General features: G+C 45.1%; 1 protein-coding gene and 1 long non-coding RNA gene across 4 annotated transcripts in view; both read right to left on the bottom strand.

Annotated features, from left to right (window-relative positions):
* The window catches only part of RELL1 (RELT like 1), an 86,144-nt gene extending 75,337 nt beyond the window's left edge, over positions 1-10,807 (bottom strand). Inside the window, exon 1 of the mRNA XM_049886368.1 lies at positions 10,601-10,807. Coding sequence (XP_049742325.1) covers positions 10,601-10,688 — 88 coding nt within the window. The 5' untranslated portion in view covers positions 10,689-10,807. The remainder of the gene's footprint in view (positions 1-10,600) is intronic.
* A 261-nt stretch (positions 10,808-11,068) lies between these two features.
* LOC126077233 (uncharacterized) overlaps positions 11,069-23,500 on the bottom strand; it is a 96,913-nt gene continuing 84,481 nt past the window's right edge. For all 3 annotated transcript variants that reach the window (XR_007517685.1, XR_007517683.1, XR_007517684.1), the window contains 3 exons: positions 19,432-19,607; positions 11,488-11,549; positions 11,069-11,359 (listed from right to left, as the gene is read on the bottom strand). This is a non-coding gene — a long non-coding RNA (uncharacterized LOC126077233). The remainder of the gene's footprint in view (positions 11,360-11,487; positions 11,550-19,431; positions 19,608-23,500) is intronic.

Genomic DNA, 23,500 nt, shown 5'->3' with positions numbered 1-23,500 from the left:
TTAGTAGGTGGAATGCAGTTACACACAGGGATGTGCAAACAGAAAAGGCGGGGGGGTAGCGCTAGCAAAAGACACAAGAAACAGAAGACCTCAGGCTGGAAAATTCTCCTTCTTTGGGATTCTGGAACAGTTCTGATGAGCAGAGACAAGAAGTCCAGGGGCCTTGAGGTATTGCAAAAAGGGAACAAGAAAAACCAGGTCCCATGAGTTCAACAAGTTTGGCAAAACGGTCCTTTAGGTGAGATGACTGAGCAGAGGGGCTCAGTTTGCCTCATGTCTGCTCTCCTCCAGCCCTCCCTCCCCCCAAATTGTCCCTTGGGTAGATTCAGTTTCTTTTCTCTCTTACAAAGAGAGCTGTGTCAATAACTGGCAGAAGAAAGGGTGATGGGGGAGATCCCACCCAACTCCTCTATCTATCAATCAGATTTCCATTATAATGGGCACTGTGCAGGAGCCACGTGGAATAAAAGAAATCCTCAGCTTTTTCCAGGTATCTTTATTAGGTTCTACATTAGAATGCTGAAGTGTTCTTCTTTTGGTGAAGTGCCACTCATTGGAAGGGTTATTTTCCCCATACAATATTATGATATATTGAGCAATTTTACTATTTGGCTATCCACAGACCTGAAGTACTTACTGATGAAAATCAAAGACTAAAGCCTTCGGTATGGATTATACCTCAACATAAAGAAAAAAAAAAAATTCTCACAACTGGACCAATAAGCAGCATCATGATAAACCGAGAAAATACTGAAGTTGTCAAGGATTTTATTGGGATTCACAGTGAATACCCATGGAAGCAGCAGTCAAGAAACCAAACGACCCATCAAAAGACCTCTTTCAAGTGTTCAAAAGCAAAGATGTCACTTTAAGGACTAAGATGTGTGCCTGACCCAAGCCATAGTGTTTTCAATCGCCTCCCATGCATGTGGGAGCTGGACAATGAATAAGGAAGACCGAAGAACAACCAATGTCTTTGAATTATGATGCTGGCAAAGAATACTGAATATACCATGGACTGCCAGAAAAATGAACAAATCTCTCCCGGAAGAAGTATAGCCAGAATGCGCCTTAGAAGGGAGGATGGCAAGACTTTGTCTCATGTATTTTGGACATGTTATCAGGAGAGACCAGTCCCTGGAGAAGGACATCATGTGTGGTAGAGTAGAGGGTCAGCAAGAAAGAGCAAGACCCTCAAGAAAATGGACTGACACAGTGGCTGCAGCGATGGGTTCAAGTATAACAATGATTGTGAGGATGATGCAGGACTGGGCACTGTTTTGTTATGTTGTACCTAGGGGTCACTGTAAGTTGGAACCGATTTAACAGCATCTACCAACAACAAGCCACAGAAATAAACACATGAGTCACGGAAGAGAAAATTCAGGACTCTAATCTGTTATCTAAAAACCCAGAGGTCAGATGTGCTTAGAAATTTAGACTTTCTGATTCTAGAAAAATAACATATTTATCACAATTAGGTAACACCCAGAAATAAAACTCATTAATATAGCTGCAGCAAAACATATGAATATCCAAACTAAGTGAGATACATATATACTACAGAATCTCATATTGTTTCAGGTCAGTATGCCTCAGAGCTTTCTGGACTTGAGATTTGTCCGTAAGGGATTACAGACATGTACAAATGGCTCACTATTAGAAAAATAGCCAACCTATTAGCAATCAAAGATGAACAAATTAAAACAATCAAGGTACCCATTTCTGCTTGACAAACTGGCAAAGATGTTTTTCAGAGAAAATGCCAAGGTGAGTCTTTTTGACCATTGCTGGGAGAACGTAAACTGGAACCACCTTACAGGTCATCAACACTGGTGCCACTGACAGGCTTAAAAGCACGAATACCTTTGACTGAATAGCCGGGCACAACTATACCCAAAGTAGAGTTCACTGAATCAACGTGTTTTCAAAAGCAAATAATTAGCAACAACTGAAGTCTCCTAAGATGGGGCACAGCGAGGTAAAATGCAGTGAACCCATATAATGGAACATTATACAGCCATTTTTTAAGGGTGTGTAGGGAAATGGAGAAACCTTTAGGTATAACATTAGGTGAAAAGGCAGGATACAAAATTATATTTGCATTATGGTCCTATTCAGGTAAAAAATGAATAAAGAGAAGATCAGAATGAAATGTGCTAATAAGTTATCAATGGAGAGCAATGGGATCGATGGTGATGTCTCCTCCACCCCACCCACACTCTTTCAACCTTTTAGGAAATCTTCCAAAAGCATCCACAGCACTGTACCGTAGCTGAAGGGAAAGTGAAAAGAAAACTTGACCGCCTAACTCCCAGTCAACGGCAACCAACCCTTATATCTGTGGTGTCACTCTGGGCTTTTGTAAACTTAAAATAAACCTATCCTTGCAGAGCCATCACCAGCCAAAATCTTACACCATGTGTGGTCTGCATTTATTCGTTTCATTCACGCTATCAACAACTCAAGCCCCATGGGCACTTTGGGAAAACAAATACAATAAAAAAGATACAAAGGATAAAAGACATGTCATTTTGCCATTTGCCAAGACCTTTTAGAGATATCAGCTCATTTGATCCTCACAGCAGCCAGTAGGGCAGAGAAAGATGAGTTGGCACGATGCCCATTTTACAGATTAGGAAACAGAGGCAGAAGAGAGAGCCACATGCCAGGAAGTGACACAGGCTCTCCTTGAATGTGGACTTCAAGCCCAGGATTCTGGCTTAAAGCTTGATGCTTTTTCTACTATATCATGCCATTACCCTGTTATTTAATGATTCTTTATAAATATCTCAAAACAAAAAGAATTTTTCTTACTCAAAGGAGAAACAAAATGATTTAGTAGCAGAAGAATGGGCTTCAGAAATAAGTTCTGACGTAAGGTCAAAACCCACCTTGTACATTTGAACGACTTTTTCAAGTTAACTTCCCAGAGACTCAATTTCCACATCTATAAACACAGTAATGAATACATTACACACCTGACATATATACATATATATCTGCTAGGGTGTCGTACACAGGGTTGCTATGAGTTGGAACGGACCTGACGGCACCTAACAACATAACAAGATGTTGTTAAATTAAATGATCTAAATCAGCACAACTTCACTAAAGCAAGGTCATGGAAGCTTCATAGACAGATCTGAACTCACTGAGGGACTGAATTACTGGGCTAATGGCTGAGGACCATGGTCTCAGGGGACACCTAGCTCAATTGGCATAACATAGTTTATAAAGAAAATGTTCTACATCCTACTTTGGTGAGTAGCATACGGGGTCTTAAAAGCTTGTGAGTGGCCATCTAGGATGTCCCACTGGTCCTACACCGTCTGGAACAAGGGAGAATGAAGAAAACCAAAGACACAAGGGAAAGATTAGCCCAAAGGACTAATGGACTACCACTACCACAGCCTCCACCAGACTGAGTCCAGTACTACTAGATGGTGCCTGGTTACCACCACCGACTACTCTGAACAGGATCTGACAGAGCTGGAGGAAAATGTAGAACAAAATTCTAACTCACAAAAAGAAAAAAGACCAGACTTACAGGTCTGACAGAGACCGGAGAAATCCTGGGAGTTTGGGCCTGGGGCACCCTTTTAATTCAGTACTGAAATCATTCCTGAGGTTCACCCTTCAGCCAAAGATTAGACAGGCACATAAAACTAAACAAGACTAAATGGGCACACCAGTTCAGGGGCAAGGACGAGAAGGCAGGAGGGGATAGGAAAGCTGGTAATGCGGAACCCAAGGTTGAAAAGGGGAGAGTGTTGACACGTCGTGGGGTTGGCAACTTTCATGGATTAAATTACGTCCCCTCAAAAATGTGGCCTAACTTAGTTAGGCCATGATTCCCAGTACTCTGTGGTTGTCCTCCATTTTGTGACTGTAATTTTACGTTAAAGAGGATTAGGGTGGGATTGTAACGCCCTTACCAGGTCACGTGCCTGATTCAATGTAAAGGGAGTTTCCCTGGGGTGTGGCCTGCACCACCTTTTATCTCTGAAGAGATAAAAGGAAAGGGAAGCTAGCAGAGAGTTGGGAACCTCATACCACCAAGAAAGCAGTGCTGGGAGCAGAGCCTGTCCTTTGGACCTGAGGTTCCTGTGCTGAGATGCTCCCAGATCAAGGAAAGAGTGATGACAAGGACCTTCCTCCAGAGCTGAGAGACAGAAAGCCTTCGCCTGGAGCTTACGCCCTGAATTTGGACTTCTAGCCTACAGGACTGTGAGAGAATAAACTCTTTGTTAAAGCTATCCACTTGTGGTATTTCTGTTATAGCAGCACTAGATGACTAGGACAGCAACCAATGTCACAAAACAGTATGTGTATTGCTTAATGAAAAACTAATTTGCTCTGTAAACCTTCATCTAAAGTACAATTTAAAAAAAAATTAAATGATCCAAGTAATTAAACCAGTGTCTGCCACAAAATACATAATAAACATTGCATTCATTCTTCCAAAAACAGTAAAATGTCTACAATATGTTAACTCCAAACTTTAGTTTTGGGCCTTGCGAGCCACATCAGACTCATTCTACTTGCTTTCAGCAGCCATTCAAATCTTTACCAATTAAGGAAGTAAACCAAAAACCGTTTGCGTTGCCGTTGAGTTGGTTCTGACTCATAGCAACCCTATAAGACAGAGTAGAACGGCCCCACAGAGTTTCCAAGGAACTCCTGGTGGATTCGAACTGCTGCCCTTTTGGTTAGCAGCCGTAGCACTTAACCACTATGCCACCAGGGTTTCCAATTAAGGAAGTAAGTGCCCTACAATTATTACAAACCACTTAACATAATAGTCTTAACCAATGACAGTTTAAATCATTCTTTTTGTCCATTTTAAACAATGTCTCTTTTGGCCCAGTATGTAATTAAAGTTCAACATCAAAGCCAAACACTTCTTTACAAAGTAACAGTGAAATTTTTTGTTTTCATCACCTGGGGTTTATATCTCTCTCATTCAAATTCTACTCCTAAAACTGCCAAACAGTTTGTTTTATTAATTTCTTTTAGGAGAGGTGGTGAAGACTGACAGGAACTTCTCAAATTTTCATTTCCTCTTTAAATTTGGGTATGGAATTCTGAGCTCCAAGGGGCACTTCCTCAGGACATTCTGAGCACTAGGCATTACATGGACCTACAGCTGGCCGAACTACCCAACCAAAGAAGAACCCAGAATTTAATAAAGTATATCTTTAGCATCTAAATGAGTGTCGGGAGGCTGGATGGAAGCCCAAGAAGAGTATAAGTCTCCTAAACCTTTTCCATCCACTCCTTACTTGTGGGCCATACTCACTGTCTGGTAGAGAAACTAATAAACTTAACCAAAGAATTTAAGGGTATATAGTAAAATCTGTGAAAGCCGGAACCTATGTAAGGTGGAAACCTGTCAGAGAAGGAAAACTCGAATATTTTCCACTAAAACTAGTGATAGAAAAATAGCAAGACTATACCCTGTCAAAAGTGGAAAACTTGTGAGACCTGGAAAAACAAGGCAGTACCGTCAAGTTCTGTCTCTCACAGGCTTCAGTGTAAATAAGTTAAGGTGTGGAAAATTATCTTCATGGTACCTATGGCATAGTTTCAAATGCTACTACTAAGAGAGGGAAGCTTAATGACATTCGTTTACTAGGCTGGAAATGAAAGAGACATCATCACTACTACTATGAAGTTATCTGTTCTCCTTTTATTTCACAATTTCTGATAACAACGTGCTTAGTTTTTATGATGTTCAGTGGTAAAATTCTCACTTTCCATGTGGGAGACCCAGGTTCAATTCCCGACCAACGTACCTCACGCGCACCCACCATGCATCTGTCATTGGAGACTTGTTTGTTGCTCTGCTGCTAACAGATTTCAGCGGAGCTTCCAGACTAAGACTAGGAAGAAAGGCCTGGCAATCTACTTCCAAAAATCAGCCAATGAAATGGATCACAACAGTCTGATCCACAACAGATCATAAGGATAGTGTAGGACAGGGCAGCATTTTGTTCTTTTGTGCATGGGGTCACTATGAGTCAGGGCTGACTCGACAGCTGCTAACAACAACCATGTAGTTTAGAATCTCAGCAAGGGTGCTGAGGTTGATTTATGTTCTATTTTCTCTCTAGGAAGCAGTGGGGTACAGTGGAAAGAGAATGGACTTTGGAATCAAGCAGGCTGGGTTATGAGTCTCAGATAAAGATACACATAAAGATACACAGGCACATCTCAGTGGTTCTGCTTCTCTGACTGAACACTGACTGAAACATGCTGTGCAGTGATGAGCAAAGTATTTATCCCCTCTGGGCCCCAGTTCCCTCAATAGAAATAAGCACTTCATAATATGAGAAATAAGTGTAAAAAATGTGTATAAAGTGGCCAACCCAAAGCGTGGCATACTGCAAGCACTTAGCATTAATTTCCATCCTGTTCTCCCCACTTCCCTAAGCTATAAACATTAATATGGTCTTTAGAGTCAACAGGGACCAGATGTTGGCTGGTCAGGGCATCCTCTCTTCATACAGGCTTGAATACCCAGCAAATGTGTACTCTGTACCCTTTCCTCTTTCAGAGACCTCATTCTTCTTAAGCTAACTTTCATCAAAAAGGCTACTGTGCAGTTAGATGAGAGTTTTCTTCAGTTACACAACAGTTCTGAGACCTATATATTGCACAGAGGTCCATTCAAGCACAAACCCACTCTTAGGATGGATATCTCCTGATGATAGCTGATCACATTCCTCATGAGCTGAATTTTTAACAATTTTACTCCCAAATTAAGGTTTCCTTAAAATTCTGAGGCAACTGACACTAGCCCTCTGTGGTGCAATGGATCACTTTTATATGGCCTTTCTCACTGATCTTGTAACTTCCAACCAAAAGAATGGGTTGGGTTATGCAAATGAGATGCTTGTGGCCCATCAGGGGGATTGGACAGCTTGCTAATAATGTAAATAAAGTGTACGGCACCCTTGTGAAGGTGGGACCATGCAAATAAGGTGTATGGAACCCTAATGAGGGGATTGGTCAGTTTTGCTATCCCTCTAAGCTTAAAAGAGAGCCAATTCCAGAGCAGAGAGGGGACCTGACTACTACTAAGAAGAGTCAGGCACCATGGTTTCAGGGAACATCTAGGTCAACTAAAAAAATTAAAATCTATTAAGAAAACATTCTGCATCCCATTTTGTTGAGTGGTGTCTACTGTCTTAAATGCTAGCAAGCAGCCATCTAAGATGCATTAGTTGGTCTCAACCCACCTGGAGCAAAGCAGAATGAAGAACACCAAAGACACAAGGTAATTTTGAGCCCAAGAGACAGAAACAGCCACATAAATCAGAGACTACATCAGCCTGAGACCAGGAGAACTAGATGGTCTCTGGCTGCAACCAATGACTGCCATGACAGGGAATACAACAGAGAATCCCTGAAGAAGCAGGAGAACAGTGGGATGCAGACCTCAAATTCTCGTGAAAAGACCAGACTTAATGGTCTGCCTGAGACTAGGAGGACCCTGGAGGTCATGGTCCCCAGACCTTCTGTTAGTCCAAGACTGGAACCATTCCCAAAGCCAACTCTTCAGACAGGGATTGGACTGGACTATAAGATAGAAAATGATACTGGTGAGGAGTGAGCCTCTTGGATCAAGTAGACACATGAGACTAAGTGGGCAGCTCTTGTCTGGAGGGGAGATGTGAAGGTTGAAGGGGATGGAAGCTGCCTGAATGGACACAGGAATACAGGGTAGAGAGGAGTGTACTGTCTCATTAGGGGGAGAGCAACTAGGAGTATATAGCGAGGTGTATATAAGTTTTTGACTGACTTGATTTGTGAACTTTCACTGAAAGCACAATAAAATTAAAAAAAAAAAAAAAGAGTCAGGCACAGAGTGCATTGTTTGGACCTGGGATCCTTGCGCTGAGACCCTCCTATACCTAGGAAACAGAAAAAGAGATCTGTAACACCAAAGATGGCAAGATGGTAAGATGCAGCAGCAAAGAAACGGCAGCAGCAGAGGCCGCAGAACCGGGAGACAGCACGGTGAGCTTCTTGGCCCACGGACCAAGAAAGCTGAGAGCTTTTGGACAGGACGCTTGCTGATGGAGCAGGGTGCCTCTGGGCACTTGGTGGAGCTAGGTTTGCCAACCCAGCTAGAGTTTGGGCCAAGGCTTACTGGTGAAGTGGGGTGCCTCCGGGCACTTATTAAAAAACAAACTAAACCCGTGTTGACGAGTTGATTCCAACTCGTAGCAACCCTAAAGGACAGCGTAGAACTGCCTGCCCATAGGGTTTCTAAGGTGCAGCTGGTAGATTCAAACTGCTGACCTTTTGGTTAGCAGCCAAACACTTAACCACTGCGCCACCAGGGCTCCTCCAGGCACTTTTAAGCAGAGCTGAAAGAGTTTTGTAACACTTGCTTGAGCAGGGCGGAGGCCAGGCCAGCCCAAAAGGCCCCTCGGGGGACCAAGGGCCAGAGAGAGGGCCGCCTGCAGCATGGCTGAGAAGAGGCTGTCCCAATGGAAGAACTGCATCTTGAGCATTCCTGAACCTGAATTGTAACCTGTTACTTCCCTAAAAAACTCCATAACTGTGAGTATGGCCTGTGAGTTCTGTGTGGCCATTGCAAGGAATTACTGAGCCCAGCAGAGAAGGAGAAAGTGCTGTGGGAGGGAGGGCTGGAGGGTGGAGCCCTATCTAACCTCCGCCTCATAGGAATCAGCCTTGGACTGCCAGTGCTGATAATGATTCTCTCCTCAGGTGAATTTAGAGGAGGTCAGAAGCCACCCCCACACCATTTTAACACGCTCCATGAGTCAGAATCAACTCGATGGCAACGGGTTTGCAACCTCGAGGTCCAATTTGATCGTAGTTATGTACCTACCAATGTCTGTGAGTGGTGCAAGTGGCTTGTACTCAACTATAAACCTAAAAGTTGGTAGTTGAAACTCACCCAGTACCACGGAAGAAAGGCCTGGCAATCTGCTTCCCTAAAGATTATGGCCAAGAAAACCCTATGGAGCAGTTCTACTCTGTAACACATGGGGTCCCCGTGAGTTGGAACCAACTCCAAAGCAACAGGTTTGGTTTGGTTTTTACGCACCTACCACCCATCTGTCAGTGGAGGTTTGTGAAGGCTTGTGTGCTGCTATGATGCTGAACAGGTTTCAGCAGAGCTTCCAGACTGAGACCAGAAAGGCAGACTTCACCATCTACTTCTGAAAATCAGTCAGTAAAAACCCTGTGGATCACAACGGCCCGATCTAGTTGTGCACAGGGTCACCACAAGTTGGGGCCGACTGGATGGCAGCGAACAACAATGTACCTACCTGTCAGGTAAAGGAAATGCAGGATGAAGACCAAAATCTCCCACCCAACAACACATGTCACTAGCTGCCACTTCCCAAGGGTCACTGTCTGAAGGAAACACGAGTCTGCTAATAAAGACTCAGGGGGCATATTATACATCTTGTTCCCTTCCTAGCCTGTTCCAGTTTCTATGAACAAGTGAAGGCCAAAGTGATGAGCCAGTTTAATACAACCAGCTGTAAACCACTGGGATCTTCTCAGGAAGAAAGAGGAGTGCATGTATTTTTATGGAGGAGGCAGTGACATTGGAAGGTCTCCAAATTGCTTATTATTTGGACCCCAAGAGGAGCTGCCACGAAGACAATGCTTGGAAGGGCTTGCTGATGTAAGATTCCAGGCTGTGGTAACCCCAATTGGCCAAGAAGGTATAAGTTTATTTATTTATTTTTTCAACTACTGCTGTGAGGTGGCAATTAAGAGGGGGACTGATGGTAAGGAATCCCTGGAGTCTGTAGTCATAAAAACAAGAGTATGAAACAGGGGGCCCATAAAAGTTGCAACTCCTCTTAGGAGAATTCAGTTGAAAACTCCTAAGTCGGAGACAACTGTTCAGCATCTCTGCTGGTGGCTTCGTGCGGTGACCACAGACGGTTCCTTTTGTGGTGACAGGAATTGACACAAAGAAGAACAACAACAAAAAAGGTAAGTTTACAAACGCGCCTTCCTTTTTTCTGAGCCTGATTTGTCTAGGATCTATGGAAAGAAATCTGAAATCCCCAACCTGTTACACAAGAGTTCATCAACACTAAAATAAATGAAAAGTTGGAAAGCGAGAAAACTGAAACTCCGAAAGGCTCTAAGGTTTAAAAAAGGGGCGGGGGGAGGGAGGCGACAGCAGTGCACCCGATCCCGTGTCACGATCTTCCGCTCCTTGGGCCTTTGAGGACAGGGATTCCGAGGGGCGCGGCCGGGGCAGAAGCGCCCCCGAGGGGGCCAAGAGCAGGCCCGGTCCCCACACTCCGAGCAGCCCGGCGCGGGGGTGGGGGTCACAGGTCCTCCAAGGAGGTGCCGGGAGGAGTGAAGGCAGGAGCCCAGCAGGCGGGAAGGGCAGGACCGGAGCTATCGCCACGCGCCGCGCCCCGCCCGGGCCACCCCGGGGCAGCCAGATGTGCAGCGCCGGGTCCCGCGGCAGCGCCAGGAGGCGACAGCCCCCAGCACAGCGGAGCTCCGGTCCCGACCCCTCGCCCTCAGCCCCGCTCGCCCGGGACCGAATTCTGCACCGGGCGCCCCGGTCCCGACAGGCACTCACCCAGGGCCACCAGCGCCGAGCTCGCGGCGCCTCCCACGAAGACAGCAGCGGTGAGGACGGCAGGCTCCGGGAGTCCCCGCGGAGCCATCGCCGCGTCCTTTCGCCCTCCTCCCCCGGGGCGCCGCGACCGGGCTCCGGCAGGCAGTGCAGAGCTCCGGCGGGTCAGCGGACCTCCGGGTAAAGAGGCGGAGCTCTGCCCCCGCGCGCCGCGACACCCGCCCTCCGGCCCCGCCCACCCCGGCCCGGCCCCGCCTCCCCTCGCCGGGCCCGGAGGTCGCCCGCCCCGGCGCAGGGCACGCCCGATGCAGGCCCTGCCCCTCCGGGCCCCCGCCCGCCTCGGCCTCACCTCGCCCCTCTCCGCCCCTCCTGAGGCTCCGCCCGCCCGGGCGCAACGCCCGCCCCGCCCTGCTCCCCCCGCCCATCTTGACCCGGCCTCGCCTCTCTCTGGGGCTCCGCCCACCCCGCCGCGAGGCCCGCCCCGCCTGGCCCCACCCTCCCTGCTGCGCCCGCTTTCTTCCCAAGCGCGGCGTGACCGCTGCCGCCGGGATTACGCGGGAGCCTGGGGCTGGGGCGGGGTCTACGCGGCTCGCCTGCTCGGGCCCTGGGGCGAAGTCGGCGTGGGAAGACCAGGAGGGAACGCGAGGCGGGAAGCGCTGGATGGGCGTACGCTGGCAGTCTTGAAGAGCACCTTCTCAGAGTCTCCATCCTGCTTGCGTTCCCGTCAGTGACTAGTCAAAGGAGGGGCGCTGCGCTGGGCTTCTTGTAATACCAAAAAAAACCAAACCTGTTGCGGTGGAGTAGATTCCAACTCGTAGCGACCTTATAGGACAGAGTAGAACTGCCGCATAGGGTTTCCAAGGAGCGACTTGGTGATCCGAACTGCTGACCTTTTGTTTAGCAGCCGAGCTCTTAACCACTGCACCACCAGGGTTCCAGATTTCATGATAGGCTATTTGAAAAATTGAGAAGAAACGATAAATCACTTAAAAGTGCTTCCTTTTAAGCTGTTCCTATTGCCTTGAAGATTCAAAGCAAACCCATTGCCGTGGAGTGATTTCTTTGCCACAGAGTAGAACTGCCCCCTGGGGTTTCCAAGGAGCTGCAGGGGCGTTCAAACTGCGATCTTTCGGTTAGCAGCCGAGGTCTTAACCACTGGCCCCCCAGGGCTCAGGCTTAAAGATTACAGCCTAGAAAACCCAGTGAGGCAGTTCTACTCTGTCACATGGGGTAGGCTTAAGTCAAAAATCCACTCCGGGACCCAATAGCAGTTGGGGAAAATACCTCCATATTATCCACAAACTGTTTTTTAATCATGTTCCCACATTGCACCTTGCAAGTACTCTACACGAAGTAGTCCTTGAAAGTGCCCTGTCACTTAAAAAAAAAAAAAAACCGTTGAGGTGGAGTGATTCCGACTCAGTGACCTATAGGATAGAGGAGAATTGCCCCACAGAGTTTCCAAAGCTGTTTACTAGGGAAGCCGACTGCCACATTTTTCTCCTCTAGAGCGGCGTTTTTTTAGAGCGGCAGACCTTTCAGTAGCTTAACCACTGTACCACCAGGGGTCTTTACCCTGTCACTTATTAGCCCCTATATCCTCACATCAGCTCAGTGAGGTATTATCCCCATTCACAGGAGAGGAAATAGACCCACAATGGCTGTGTTACAGCCAGAAATTGGAATTAGCTCATTGTTACTGTTGCTCAGGGCTGTGTCCTCAGCGCCCAGCACAATGACAGCACAGACCAAGTAATAGGTCAGAAGTATATTTTGAATTTGAATCATTGTCACAAGCATGGATAGAATTTAGAGCCTGCGTCTAAGTAGTTCCCTCCTTACTACCCTTTAGATACTTCTGAAACAGGGAGGTCAAGCACATCTTTGATGCAAATACTGGCAAATCTTGGGCAAACGAATGCTCAAGAACACAAGAAAGGAGGGGCATGGAGGCTGTGGATTTCACAGAACGCGCCCCTCTCTTGACTTGACAGACTAATTTTTAAAAGGAAGGCTGTTTATCTTCTTGCAAGTCCTCTCTGCAGCTTGCTAGACAAACGGTTGCCATGATATGGAAATTACCCGTGATAGAAGCCCCTACAGATGGCTGAGGCAGATGGAAAGAGCCTCTACTCTTTGAAGTCAAAGGCGGGTGCTGTGCGTCCTGTTCATGGTCGGCAGGAGACACTGCAGTCTTGCAGGCTAACCAGCAGCCTTTCCTAGTTTTATGCAACATAAAACTGAGAACGGGGGCAGAGAAAAGAGATCTATGTAGGTTCCCACATTAAAAAAGAGAAAGAGAGTACAGGGCCTAGAAATTAAACTGTAAATTATAAATCGTATCCAGAACCAGTCTCATAATATCCTGCCTGGAGCAAAATGAAAATGAAGGCCTCTTATTACAAAATTAAGAATTTCAAGACCAAAACACCAGAGCCTTAAACCAGACCCTGTGCAAGTACCCAGGTCACACACCCATGAAGCCCACTTTGATTGTAGAAACTCAGTCAATAAGAAAATTAAGTCATTGCATGAGGTTTATTGGGGAAGGAGAATCAGGTAGACCAAACCAAAAGGGTAAAGGTACACCTCCAAGTATCACCAGTGACTGGCTTTTTACAGACAAAACGCGGAAATAAAGAAGCGTATTTCTGATTGGCCTATACACTTCACATGAAGCTCAGTCAGGATTTCATTGGTCAAGGGAGAGGGTGTGGGCAGCGGGTGAAAGAGCTGTCAGGATTTCATTGGTCAATGAGTGTGGCCTGATTTACAGAAAAAGCCAAAAAAAAAAAAAAAAAGCTTCCCCTAGGAGTTTTTTTTTTTTTTAGGAGTAGGTTCAGACTCATAATGACTCTGTAGGACAGAGTAGAGCTGCCCTATAGAGTTTCCAAGGAGCCGCGGGCGGATCTGAACGGCTGACCTTTTGGTTAGCAGCCCAGCTAGGCTTACTTCCACATAACACCATATGCACGTGTTCGCACATCTTGTTAAGGGAAGAAAAGAACGAAGGGTGAGAGGGAGGAAAGAAACAAAATCAAGCTTAAATTATTTTCTAGGTCCTTAACCCTACAGATTTGTTTACAATTTAAAAACCCACCACATACGAATGTCTAAAAGCCATTGCTCCCTGTTTTATTTTGAATCGTAAATATGAGGACCCCAATGTTATGGAAGTTCTTTATATTATAAAGGCGATGTCACATTACTTCTAAAGACATAAAATTGTCATTGCAAGACTATGAAGATCTCATTTTTTCAGAAGTAAAATTACAGAATAATAGATTGAGATGGTAGTTGCAACAACACCAGTGAAGCCCAGTTGCCCTCGAGTCCACTCCGACCACGTGTGTCAGAGAAGAGCTGGTTTTCGACGGTGGATTTTTTTGGCAGTATATTGCCAGGACTTTTTCTCAGGCAATTCTAAATGGACTCGAACCTCCAACCTCTTGGTTGACCTTTCAGGGTAGCAGCAGAGCATGTTAACCACTTGTACCACCTGGGGACTCCTAGTTGTAACAATAAAAACAAAAACACAATAAAATCAAACTCATTGCTGAGGAGTCCAGTCTGGCTCAGGCAACCCCATGAATTACAGTACAGCTGCTCCACAGGGTTTTCTGGACTGTAATCTTTCTGAAAGGGGGCCCTGGTAGCTCAACGGTTCTGAAGGGTCTGTGGTTCAAACCCAACAGCTGCACTATGGGGGAAAAGACCTGAAGACCTACCTGCTCGAGTAAAGCACACAGCCTTAGAAACTCTATGGGGCAGTTCTACTCTGTCTTATCAAATCAATATGAGTTGGAATCTTCTCAACAGCACACAACAACAACAATCAGAAGCAGACTGCCAACAAAAATACAGAAGCAGATTGCCGTGCCTTTCTCCTGTAACTCTGTTGGGTGGGTTCAAATGGCCAAACTTTAGGTTAGTAGTTTGGGTGCTATCAAGTCATTCTCGACTCTTCTGCCTCTGAAATGCAGAATACTAGCCAATCAGCTCTCCTTTTTTAAATAGAATGTCTTAATCTGTCATTTTATGCTTAACCTAGCCTCTTTGAACTTGGTATCAATAATTGCTTAATATTCTTTTTCTTCAAGGATAATAATTTATTTATTTATGTGAATGAGTCATAAATAAGAGTTAATAGGAATCAAATTTCAGCACGCTGTTCTTTTCTTTTTCGGTTTTCTCTGTAGCAATGCAGTTAATCATTCCCCTAGGTAGAAACCTTTCCTGTTTTCTTCTATGCTACTGGGGTGGTAGTTTGCATCACCATAGTTTAAGTGCTCAAGACTCAGTTGCCTAGTATTTACTGATTCAGGTGTAGTTATAGATCCTTTTAAGAAGTTATATCCAGGAAATAAGCTTAAAGTTCTTTAAAAATGTATGTTTGCAGGGAAATAAAATGATATTTTGCAAAGTCTAGGGGTATTTTGTTCTGACAACAGCTATGTACTGTGTTCCTAGTACTCAGCTGAAGGTAGGAGGTTGAAGGGGAAAGTCAGTGAAAGTTTAATAAAAGATCTTAACCTTGCTAACCTTTGAAGGAAGGAAACAGCATAATGAAATAAAAAATGCACTTGAAGCTCAATAAAAGTTAATGAAAAAAAAAAAAAAAAGAAAGGGAAGCAAGCAGAGAGTTGGGGACCTCATACCACCAAGAAAGCAGCACCAGGAGCAGAGTGCGTCCTTTGGACGTGGGGTCCCTGAGCCTGAGAAGCTCCTCGACCATGGGAGGATTGAGGACAAGGACCTTCCTTCAGAGCCGACAGACAGAGAAAGACTTCTCCTGGAGCTGACACTTTGAATTTGGACTTTTAGCTTACTTTACTGTGAGGAAATAAATATCTCTTTGTTAAAGCCAGAAAAAAAAAAAAATGGTCAAAGGCCAGGGGACACAGCCCTGCCAATATGAGGCAAAGTCACTCACTCTGCGACTTTGAGTAGTTCCCCTCTGGGTCTGTCTTCCTACCCATATAATTCAGGGAGCAATAGGTAGAGTTCTAAAGGTTCCATCCAACCCTAACATTCTGTATCTTCATGAATAATCAAATGATAGGATGCATGGTGCCAAAGTCAGGCTAGACTGCAGAGTTTCTCAACACTATGGACATTTTGGCTGGTTAATTCTTGGTTGTGGGGGACTGTTCTGTGCACTGTAGGATGTTTAGCATCATCCTTGCCTCCACCCTCTAGATGTCCGCGGCACCCGCCACCCATTTATTGCAATAAAAAGTGTCTCAAGCAATTGCCGAATTTTCCTTGGAGGGAAAAATTGCCCCTTGTTGAGAACCACTGGGATAGGAGAATTCCAAGAAGATGAATTGATTGTACCTGGAGGCTCTGGGCTCTTGGAGAAAGGGCAGCTTCAGCTGAGTCTGGAAGGATTGATGGAGAGGTGAGGAGAGCATATGGCAGTGAACGGCAGTGAAAGAATTTACAAGGTGTGGGTTGTGCACTGATGAGTGTGCATGAGGGAGAGAGGGAGGGAAAGGAGAATGGATTAGTAGTAACTGTGGGTCATAGTTTCAAGTAATAGTTGGTGAGTGGAGAATGGAGAACACAAATGTCTAGGAATTTGTCGTAATTTATAATGAATGAGCCTATCAAGGTCTGAGGTTCAAACCCACCAGCAGTTCTGCAGGAGAAAGAACCTGGCGTTCTGATCTTGTAAAGATTACAGCCTAAGAAACCCTATGGGACAGTTCTATTCTGTCCTATATGGTCCCTGAGTCAGAACTGACTAGATGACACACAACAACAACAATATCACCAACATAGTTTGTTTTGTTTAGTTTTTAAGGGATGGTGGGAAGAATTTCCATTGTTCAATTAGGTATTTTCCATCATAAATCAGGAAGCTACAAATAGAGAAATCCTAATTTTGCCCATGCCCTCAGTCAAAGATCAGAGGACTCTGATCTTTAGCAATGATGGTCATAACCTCTGTCCAGTTCACTGAATCACCACATCAAGTTATGTTTCACGGACACATGGTCTCCTGAAAATTGACTCAGGCCATTTGCTGCTAGAGTCTTAAAGTCAAGTGGACATAACATTGCTATGGTTGTTCTCAGTAAAGAGCAAGACAGAATTATAGTGAGGAACCACATGACTCGAGACAAGTAAAGTCCAAAAATGCATATTTCAGGTAAATTTTTCAAGGTGCAAGTAGCTGGTTTTAGGGTACCCCTTCTTGATTGTAAGCATCAGAAATTTAACTTAAACACTAATTTAATAAGCAATAAATTTATTTTAAGGAGCAAGTGCTCTCACTGAAATAGAGTAGAACCAAGCCTCAAGCCCTTAAGCAAATAGAACTAGGAAGTAAATGCAGGAACTGAGGCTCCCCTCTCTAACTGTCTGGCTGTCGTCTTTATATCTTAGCAAGTGTATGCTTCATGCTTTACTTTCTCCCTGCATCTCACTCTCTTTCGCTTACTCCCTCTTTCTTTGTCCCTCTCCTATCTTATGTTTACTTATCTTGCCCAGGGTTTCCCAAGACTGCCTCAACCCAATGCATGCTCAGCATGGGACCACAGATGAGTTGTAGATTGGTTTCCTTTGTCTCCAGCACACATGCGCTGTCCAAGAAGGAACGCTGAATGTGGTGATTCACCCTAAACGGGGTCGTTGGGAGTGGTCCTCACACTGACTGATAGGTTGTGTATAGGAAGTATCATGGATGCTAATAGAATTGAGAGTTCCATAAGAAGGAAGTGGTCGTCGGTGTCAAATTCATAGTATAGTCCAGTAAAATAAGGACTGAAAAGTTATCCAGCAGATAAGGCAACACAGAGGTTACTGATGACCCTTTTAAAGAAAGTGATAGAGATGGAAGCCAGAGTGTAGTTAGTGAAAAGGTAAAAACAGTAGCTGAAAATTCTCTTTCTAGAAGCTTGGCCAAGAAAGAAGAAGAGAGAAGGAGTAGTAGAAGGGGCTTTGGGGTCAAGAGAAAACATTATAGAATGAAATCAGTTTTTATGGGACAATGGAAAGCCCACAGAGGTGACGATGTGAAGAAACTATAGCAAGCGGGATAACCAACGCAGCAAAATCCAGGAGAGACTGATGATGGGATCAAGAGCGTAGTTGTTGCCTTGAACAAAAGGCAAACACCTCATGCTTTGAAATAGAAGCAAAAGACCAAAGGAAAGCATAAATGTGGATATATTTGCACATAGGGGAACAGAAAGTTGAAGAGGTTCACATTAATGGAGGCAAACCTCTAACAATGGAAGGGATGAAAATGGTGCAAGGGTTTTGAGGAGACCGTGGTCAAGGCTGGCAGTACAGGGGTCTGGGTGGTTTACTGCCCAAGGGTGCCATGTACTAATTTATACCAAAATGTGAAGGCGAGAGATTCTGGCCTCCAAGTCAAGTCTTGGAAGAGCGGAGATGCTCCTCCTACATAAGTGCACACTGCACTCAGGCCATGCACACACCTGGAAGAGTTCACATAGGCACTCTCACTGGTGCACATGCACGCACACACACACACACACACACGCATGGCTCTGTCCTATTTTGATCATGCTCTGAGAATCCCTGAGAATTCTTCTCTTGCCCTCAGAGGCCAGACTCCAAATTTGGTGCCAGACTCCACACCAGACATTTTTCTTTCCCTGGGGGTGGAGATGGCACAGAATGTGCAGACTGCTGACAGTGTGAGGGCCCAAAGTCTGGGTGGGAGGGTTGTGAATGGGCAAGAATGTGTGCACATATGTATATGCGGCCGGGGACTCTGGAAATCCCCCTTTACCCTCCACCCCCAAGACACTGCTGTCCAGGTTGTGCAATAATAAATTAACCAGAGGAAAGGGCAGCCAGTTAACCAGTTGCTGGTCTAGTCAACTTGGATTTATGGTGACTCCATGTGTGTCAGAGTAGAACTGTGCTCTACAGGGTTTTCTGTGGCTGATTTTTCAAAAGTAGGTCTCTAGGTCTTTCTTCTGAGACACCACTGTGTGGATTCAAACCTCCAGCCTTTCGGTTAGCAGCTATGTACATTAACAGCTCGCACTACCCCAGGACTCTGGAGGAAAGGGTACTTTTTGCTAATTCTCAGGGGCTCTGTGAGCCGTAAGGATTTGAACAGTTACTCAGAGAACAGGCAAGCTGCCCAGTGGATGCACTGTTGAGCACCACTGAGATGCAGCCGGGGCTGGCATCCAAGAATTTTTCATGGGCCGATCTGCATGATTGATTGATGTTCCAAAACTGTGCCTAGCAGCCCAGGGATAGGAATGGAGAAGGCAACTTAAGAGATGGATCCAGGTTTAGGGTTTTGCCAGGAAGAAGCCTGACATGTAAGAGGTTTTTTCAAGGAATATGGCAGTTTGAAAGAATAAGGGATTCAGGTGATGAGCTGTTTAGGCCACGAAAGGGCTGAAATGGGGGGACTGGATCTGGTGGTCTGTGAGATCCCTGGTGGTGTAGTGGTTAAAGCACTTGGCTTTTAGCCAAAAGGTGAGTGGTTCAAACCTACCGGCTTCTCTGCAGGAGAAAGATTGCAGTCGGCTTCCTTAAAGGTTTACAGCCTTTGAACCTATGGGGCAGTTTTACCTTGTGGTTTATTAGGTTTCCTATGAGTTGAAATTGAGTCGACGACAATGGGTTCCGGTTTGGTGGTGTATGGGAGGTAAGATCAGTTTAGGAGGATGGAGGGAATGAAAGAGTTGAAGGATGGGGGATCCTTTTCTTTACATAGTCCAGGTGCTGACAGTTTCTTTGGAATTCTTAGAGGTTCCATATGGGTCACTCTGTTGCCAAGGCCTGAGTCAGCAACACAAATGCTTACCGCACCACCAAAATTAGTCTTCTTTGCTAACCTTTTAGTACCTGCCACCATGAAGTATGTTCCTCGGTTGGGGCGGGGGTCTTCCCACGAGATCCTAGATTCACTGTGGACCACCATGGCCTCACAGCTCCCACTTCCTTAATGCCCAGGAAGTTAGCACATAGGCCATTTTTACGTTAAATGTTCTCCTGAAATGGCCACAGGGAACTAGAAAAAAAAGATAAGAAAAAAGAGAACATGACAAAGTAACAAAGATTACAGAACCTGACAAAGTTTCTGTATAGTCTAGGCCAGACTGTAACTAGATGAGTTAACTATATGTTATTTCTAACTCTATGAAATAGCTTTATGCCTAATAGAAATAAAACATAAGACACATAAGTGAATTTAAATTTTCTACAGCCATATTTTAAAAAAAAAGCAAACAAAATGAAGAATCCCTGTTCATGCTCATTGAAGGATTTTCTTATGCAAAAGGAATCTTCCATGATGTTGCTTCTCTAGAAGCTGCTGCAGTTAAGACCAAGGTTTGGGGGACGTAACTTTAGGTAGCTAGACACACATTCCTGGGGATATTTCTTTCCTTGATCGTGGATAAAATTTAGAGTATATAAGCCCCACATTTTCCTGGTAACTTTAAGGTAATAAAAGCTACTCTGGACAATAATTAAATTCCAGTCCCCTGCAATGGGTTAAAAATTCTTTCCTCTCCTCTGCTCATGACCTTGCAGGCAGAATGCCTGCCCTGGGGAGGTGGTTTTTTTTTGTTTTGGTGGTGGTGGACTCTGTGCTGCACAATCCATAGGGCTGCCCCCACGCATTCCCCCAGATACTGGGGGTATTGTTCCTGAAAACTTTCAGCTGAGTGATTCTCTGGAAATCGCTCTCAGCAAGAGAGTTACCTCACCCAAGCTCCTGCTTTCTCTCTAGGGGCAGCCCTTATCTAATGAGTCATTAATGGGAGAGGCTGCAGTACAGTACCCTCTTCCAAGGAGGGGCAACTCTGGAAGGGCCACTCAGCTCCAGAACTTCCCAGTGGAAAAGGCTGAGGCCTCCGTTGCAACTGGGTCCTAGTGTTCAAACTCTCCCTCTGCCCAATCCCACTCCCCAACTGCTATGGATTGAATTGTGTCTCTCCAAAAATATGTGTTGTAAATCCTAACCCCCGTACCTGTGTACCTGTGGATGTAATCCCATTTGGGAATATGGTTTGCTTTGTTATGCTAATGAGGCCATACCAGTGTAGTGTGTATCTTAAACTGATCACTTTTGAGATATAAAATAGTGATTAGGCATGGAAGAAAGCAGACACAGGAGGAAGACCAATACTATCTGAAGATGATGGAGACAGACCAATTGATAAGCCCAGGAACTCCTAGGATGGCTGGCTACAGAAGCTGAGATAAGGATTTTTACTCAGAGCGGACAGAGAGAGCCTTCCCTTAGAGCCAGTGCCCTGAATTTAACTTCTAGCCTCCGAAAATAAATTTCTGTCCATTAGAGCCACCCACTTGTAGTGTTTCCAAAGACTAAGATGCTGCACTTCTCACAGGGGTTGGTTTGGTGGGCACTGCCTAAGAAACCTAGAAACCTCCTGCATGCAAATCTCTGTCTCAGAGTCTATTTCCTGGGGAACCCAACCTTTTTCTCACCTTCCCAGCTAGTCCTCTGCTCCTCATTCTCCATCATGCTGACCAGTTTTTACCTTTACAGGCTTGGGCTGTGAGGGTGAGGGAGGGTGAAAGGAAAGAAATTTCTATAATGGTACTCTCATCAGAGCTAAATGGTAACGGAAGGGGTTTAAAGCAGACTTTTCTCTCTTGGGAATTTTCATGGGTTCTTTAGTGACACCTCTAATACTCTACTCCCACCATCCAGCCCTAGGAATCTATCTTCCTCAATAGTCCTTAAAGAGAGAACATCTATTCTGGTCATGTCTCACTCCTTCCTTAGGCCCTCAGCATTCAATAGTACCTCCAGCTTCTTTCCCCTGGAATCTGCTTGCCCCTCCCAGCTCCCCTCATAGACAAGACATAAGACATCTCACATGCCTGAAACTACAGGAAACACATTCTTTGCACCAAATAAACTGTGGGAATCACAGCCCTCTTCTTCCCCCAATGCAGCCACTTCCCCTTTGTTCCCCTGTCAGAGCAGCTGATCATTTATTCCTCATTAGACTCTTTGAATGGGAGTCAGGCGGCAAGCACAGGACACGCTTTAAGCTCAGTGGTGTTCTAAAGGGCCATCCTTGCCTTTGTAAATGAGGAAGTGCACCCCTTCCTCTCCTCCTTGGTGTTTGTGGGGTGGGGTGGGGGAATGGGCAAGATACCCACAGTACACCACTCACTTTTTCTAAAACTCCTCTTCAATTATTTCCAACTCTTTCATGCCCCCAGTGTGGGTGAGAAGCTCAGAGTCCTGTTACTGGTTTTCAACTACCTCATTTGTAAATCAGCAACTCACAGCTCACTTTGGAATGTGGCATCTATTATAACTTGGTGCCTTAGCTGAAATGGAAATCTTCTGGTGTAATCTTTCTTTCTCTCTTTCTTTCTATTTTCTCCTTCCTATTACATAGAATTTAAAAATCTGCATGATATGAGCCCCTGCTTTCCTGATCTCTCATTGTCCCTTAAATTCTATAACCCATCCAGATAGGTCTACTTTGCGTATCCTCTATCTAGTTGTTAAGGCAGGAAGTCCTCTGGAATAGATTTTCTTTATTATGGGGTGTGGGTGGAGCAACCTGAGTATGCTTCGCTGACCCAGGAGAAAGGTGTAGCTGGGCTTTTATGACCTGAACAAAGGTGCTCTCCTAGGCCCATGGTATGTAGATCTAGTAACTGCAAAGCTGGTAGGCAAATTCACAGAGAGATGAAAACTCTTCAGGAGAAAGGAGTTCCACCAGTGCTTTTCAAACTGTAGCATGAAAATATAAAACACCTGGGGAATCTTGTCAAGCTGCAGATTCTGATCCACTAGGTCTGGAATGGCTTCTGGACTTTTGCATTTCTAACAATCTGGGGGTTGCCAGCGCAATCGTGGACTACATTTTGAAGTGACGGGAGTCTGTACTTCAAACTACACTTTTGAAGTTCAACATTGTGAGCAACGATTTTGTGGATTGGGATAGCTCCAAATAAGGCTGTTTGGTAAGTGTATTAGTTATTGATTGCTGCATCACAGAATTAACAAAACCCATAATTCATAAAATCAGTGCCTTTAAAAAACACACATTTTATCTCCCAGTTTCTGTAAGTCAGGGATTTCAGGTGTGTCTTAATTGAATCGTTTGCTTCAGGGTCTCTCATGAGGCTGCAATCAAAGTGTTGTTCCTGGGGGGAAAGACCCTACTCTTCCCCCTGAGTTCTTTCTCTGCCAGGGAATTAGAAGTAGAGTGATCCCCTTTTGTGTCAACCACAGAGGCATGAGGTGTCAGCCTGAAAAAAAAAACCATTGGGTTGAGTTGATACCAACTCACAAAGACCCTATAGGACAGAGTAGAACTGCCTCTCCTCCTCCCCCCACCATTAGGGTTTCCAAGGCTGTAATCTTTATGGAAACAGACTGCCAAATCTTTCTACCAAGGACCCACTGGGTGGGTTTGAACTGCAGACCCTTCAGTTAGCAGTCCAGCACTTAATCACTGAGCCACCAGGGCTCTTTGGTGTCAGCCAAAAAAAAAAAAAAAAAAAACACCAAAACCGTTGCCTGTCAAGCTGAGTCCGACCCATAGCAACCCTATATCAAACCAAACCAAACCAAACCCGTTGCAGTTGAGTTGATTCCGGCTCACAGTGACCCTATAGGACAGAGTACAACTGCCCAGTAGGGTTTCAAAGGAGTGGCTTGTGGATTCAAACTGTTGACCCTTTGGTTAGCAGTGGATCTCTTAACCACCGAGCTACCAGGGCTTCAGACTAGTTATTGGAAAAACAATATATATAACCCAAATAAGGTTACAAATGCTGAAGCTGGTTTTATCTGTCATAACATTCCCAGTATCGAACCCTGTGCCATGTACCCATTACACATTCAATAAATGTGTTATCATAGCATCTTAGACTTTCTTTTGATTATGAATACACTCAGCAGTC

The sequence above is a fragment of the Elephas maximus genome, chromosome 5, assembly GCF_024166365.1.
Source record: "Elephas maximus indicus isolate mEleMax1 chromosome 5, mEleMax1 primary haplotype, whole genome shotgun sequence".
NCBI classification, from domain to species: Eukaryota; Metazoa; Chordata; class Mammalia; order Proboscidea; family Elephantidae; genus Elephas; species Elephas maximus.
Note: the sequence above shows the minus strand (reverse complement) of the source record. Positions and strands in the feature narration are given on the sequence as shown.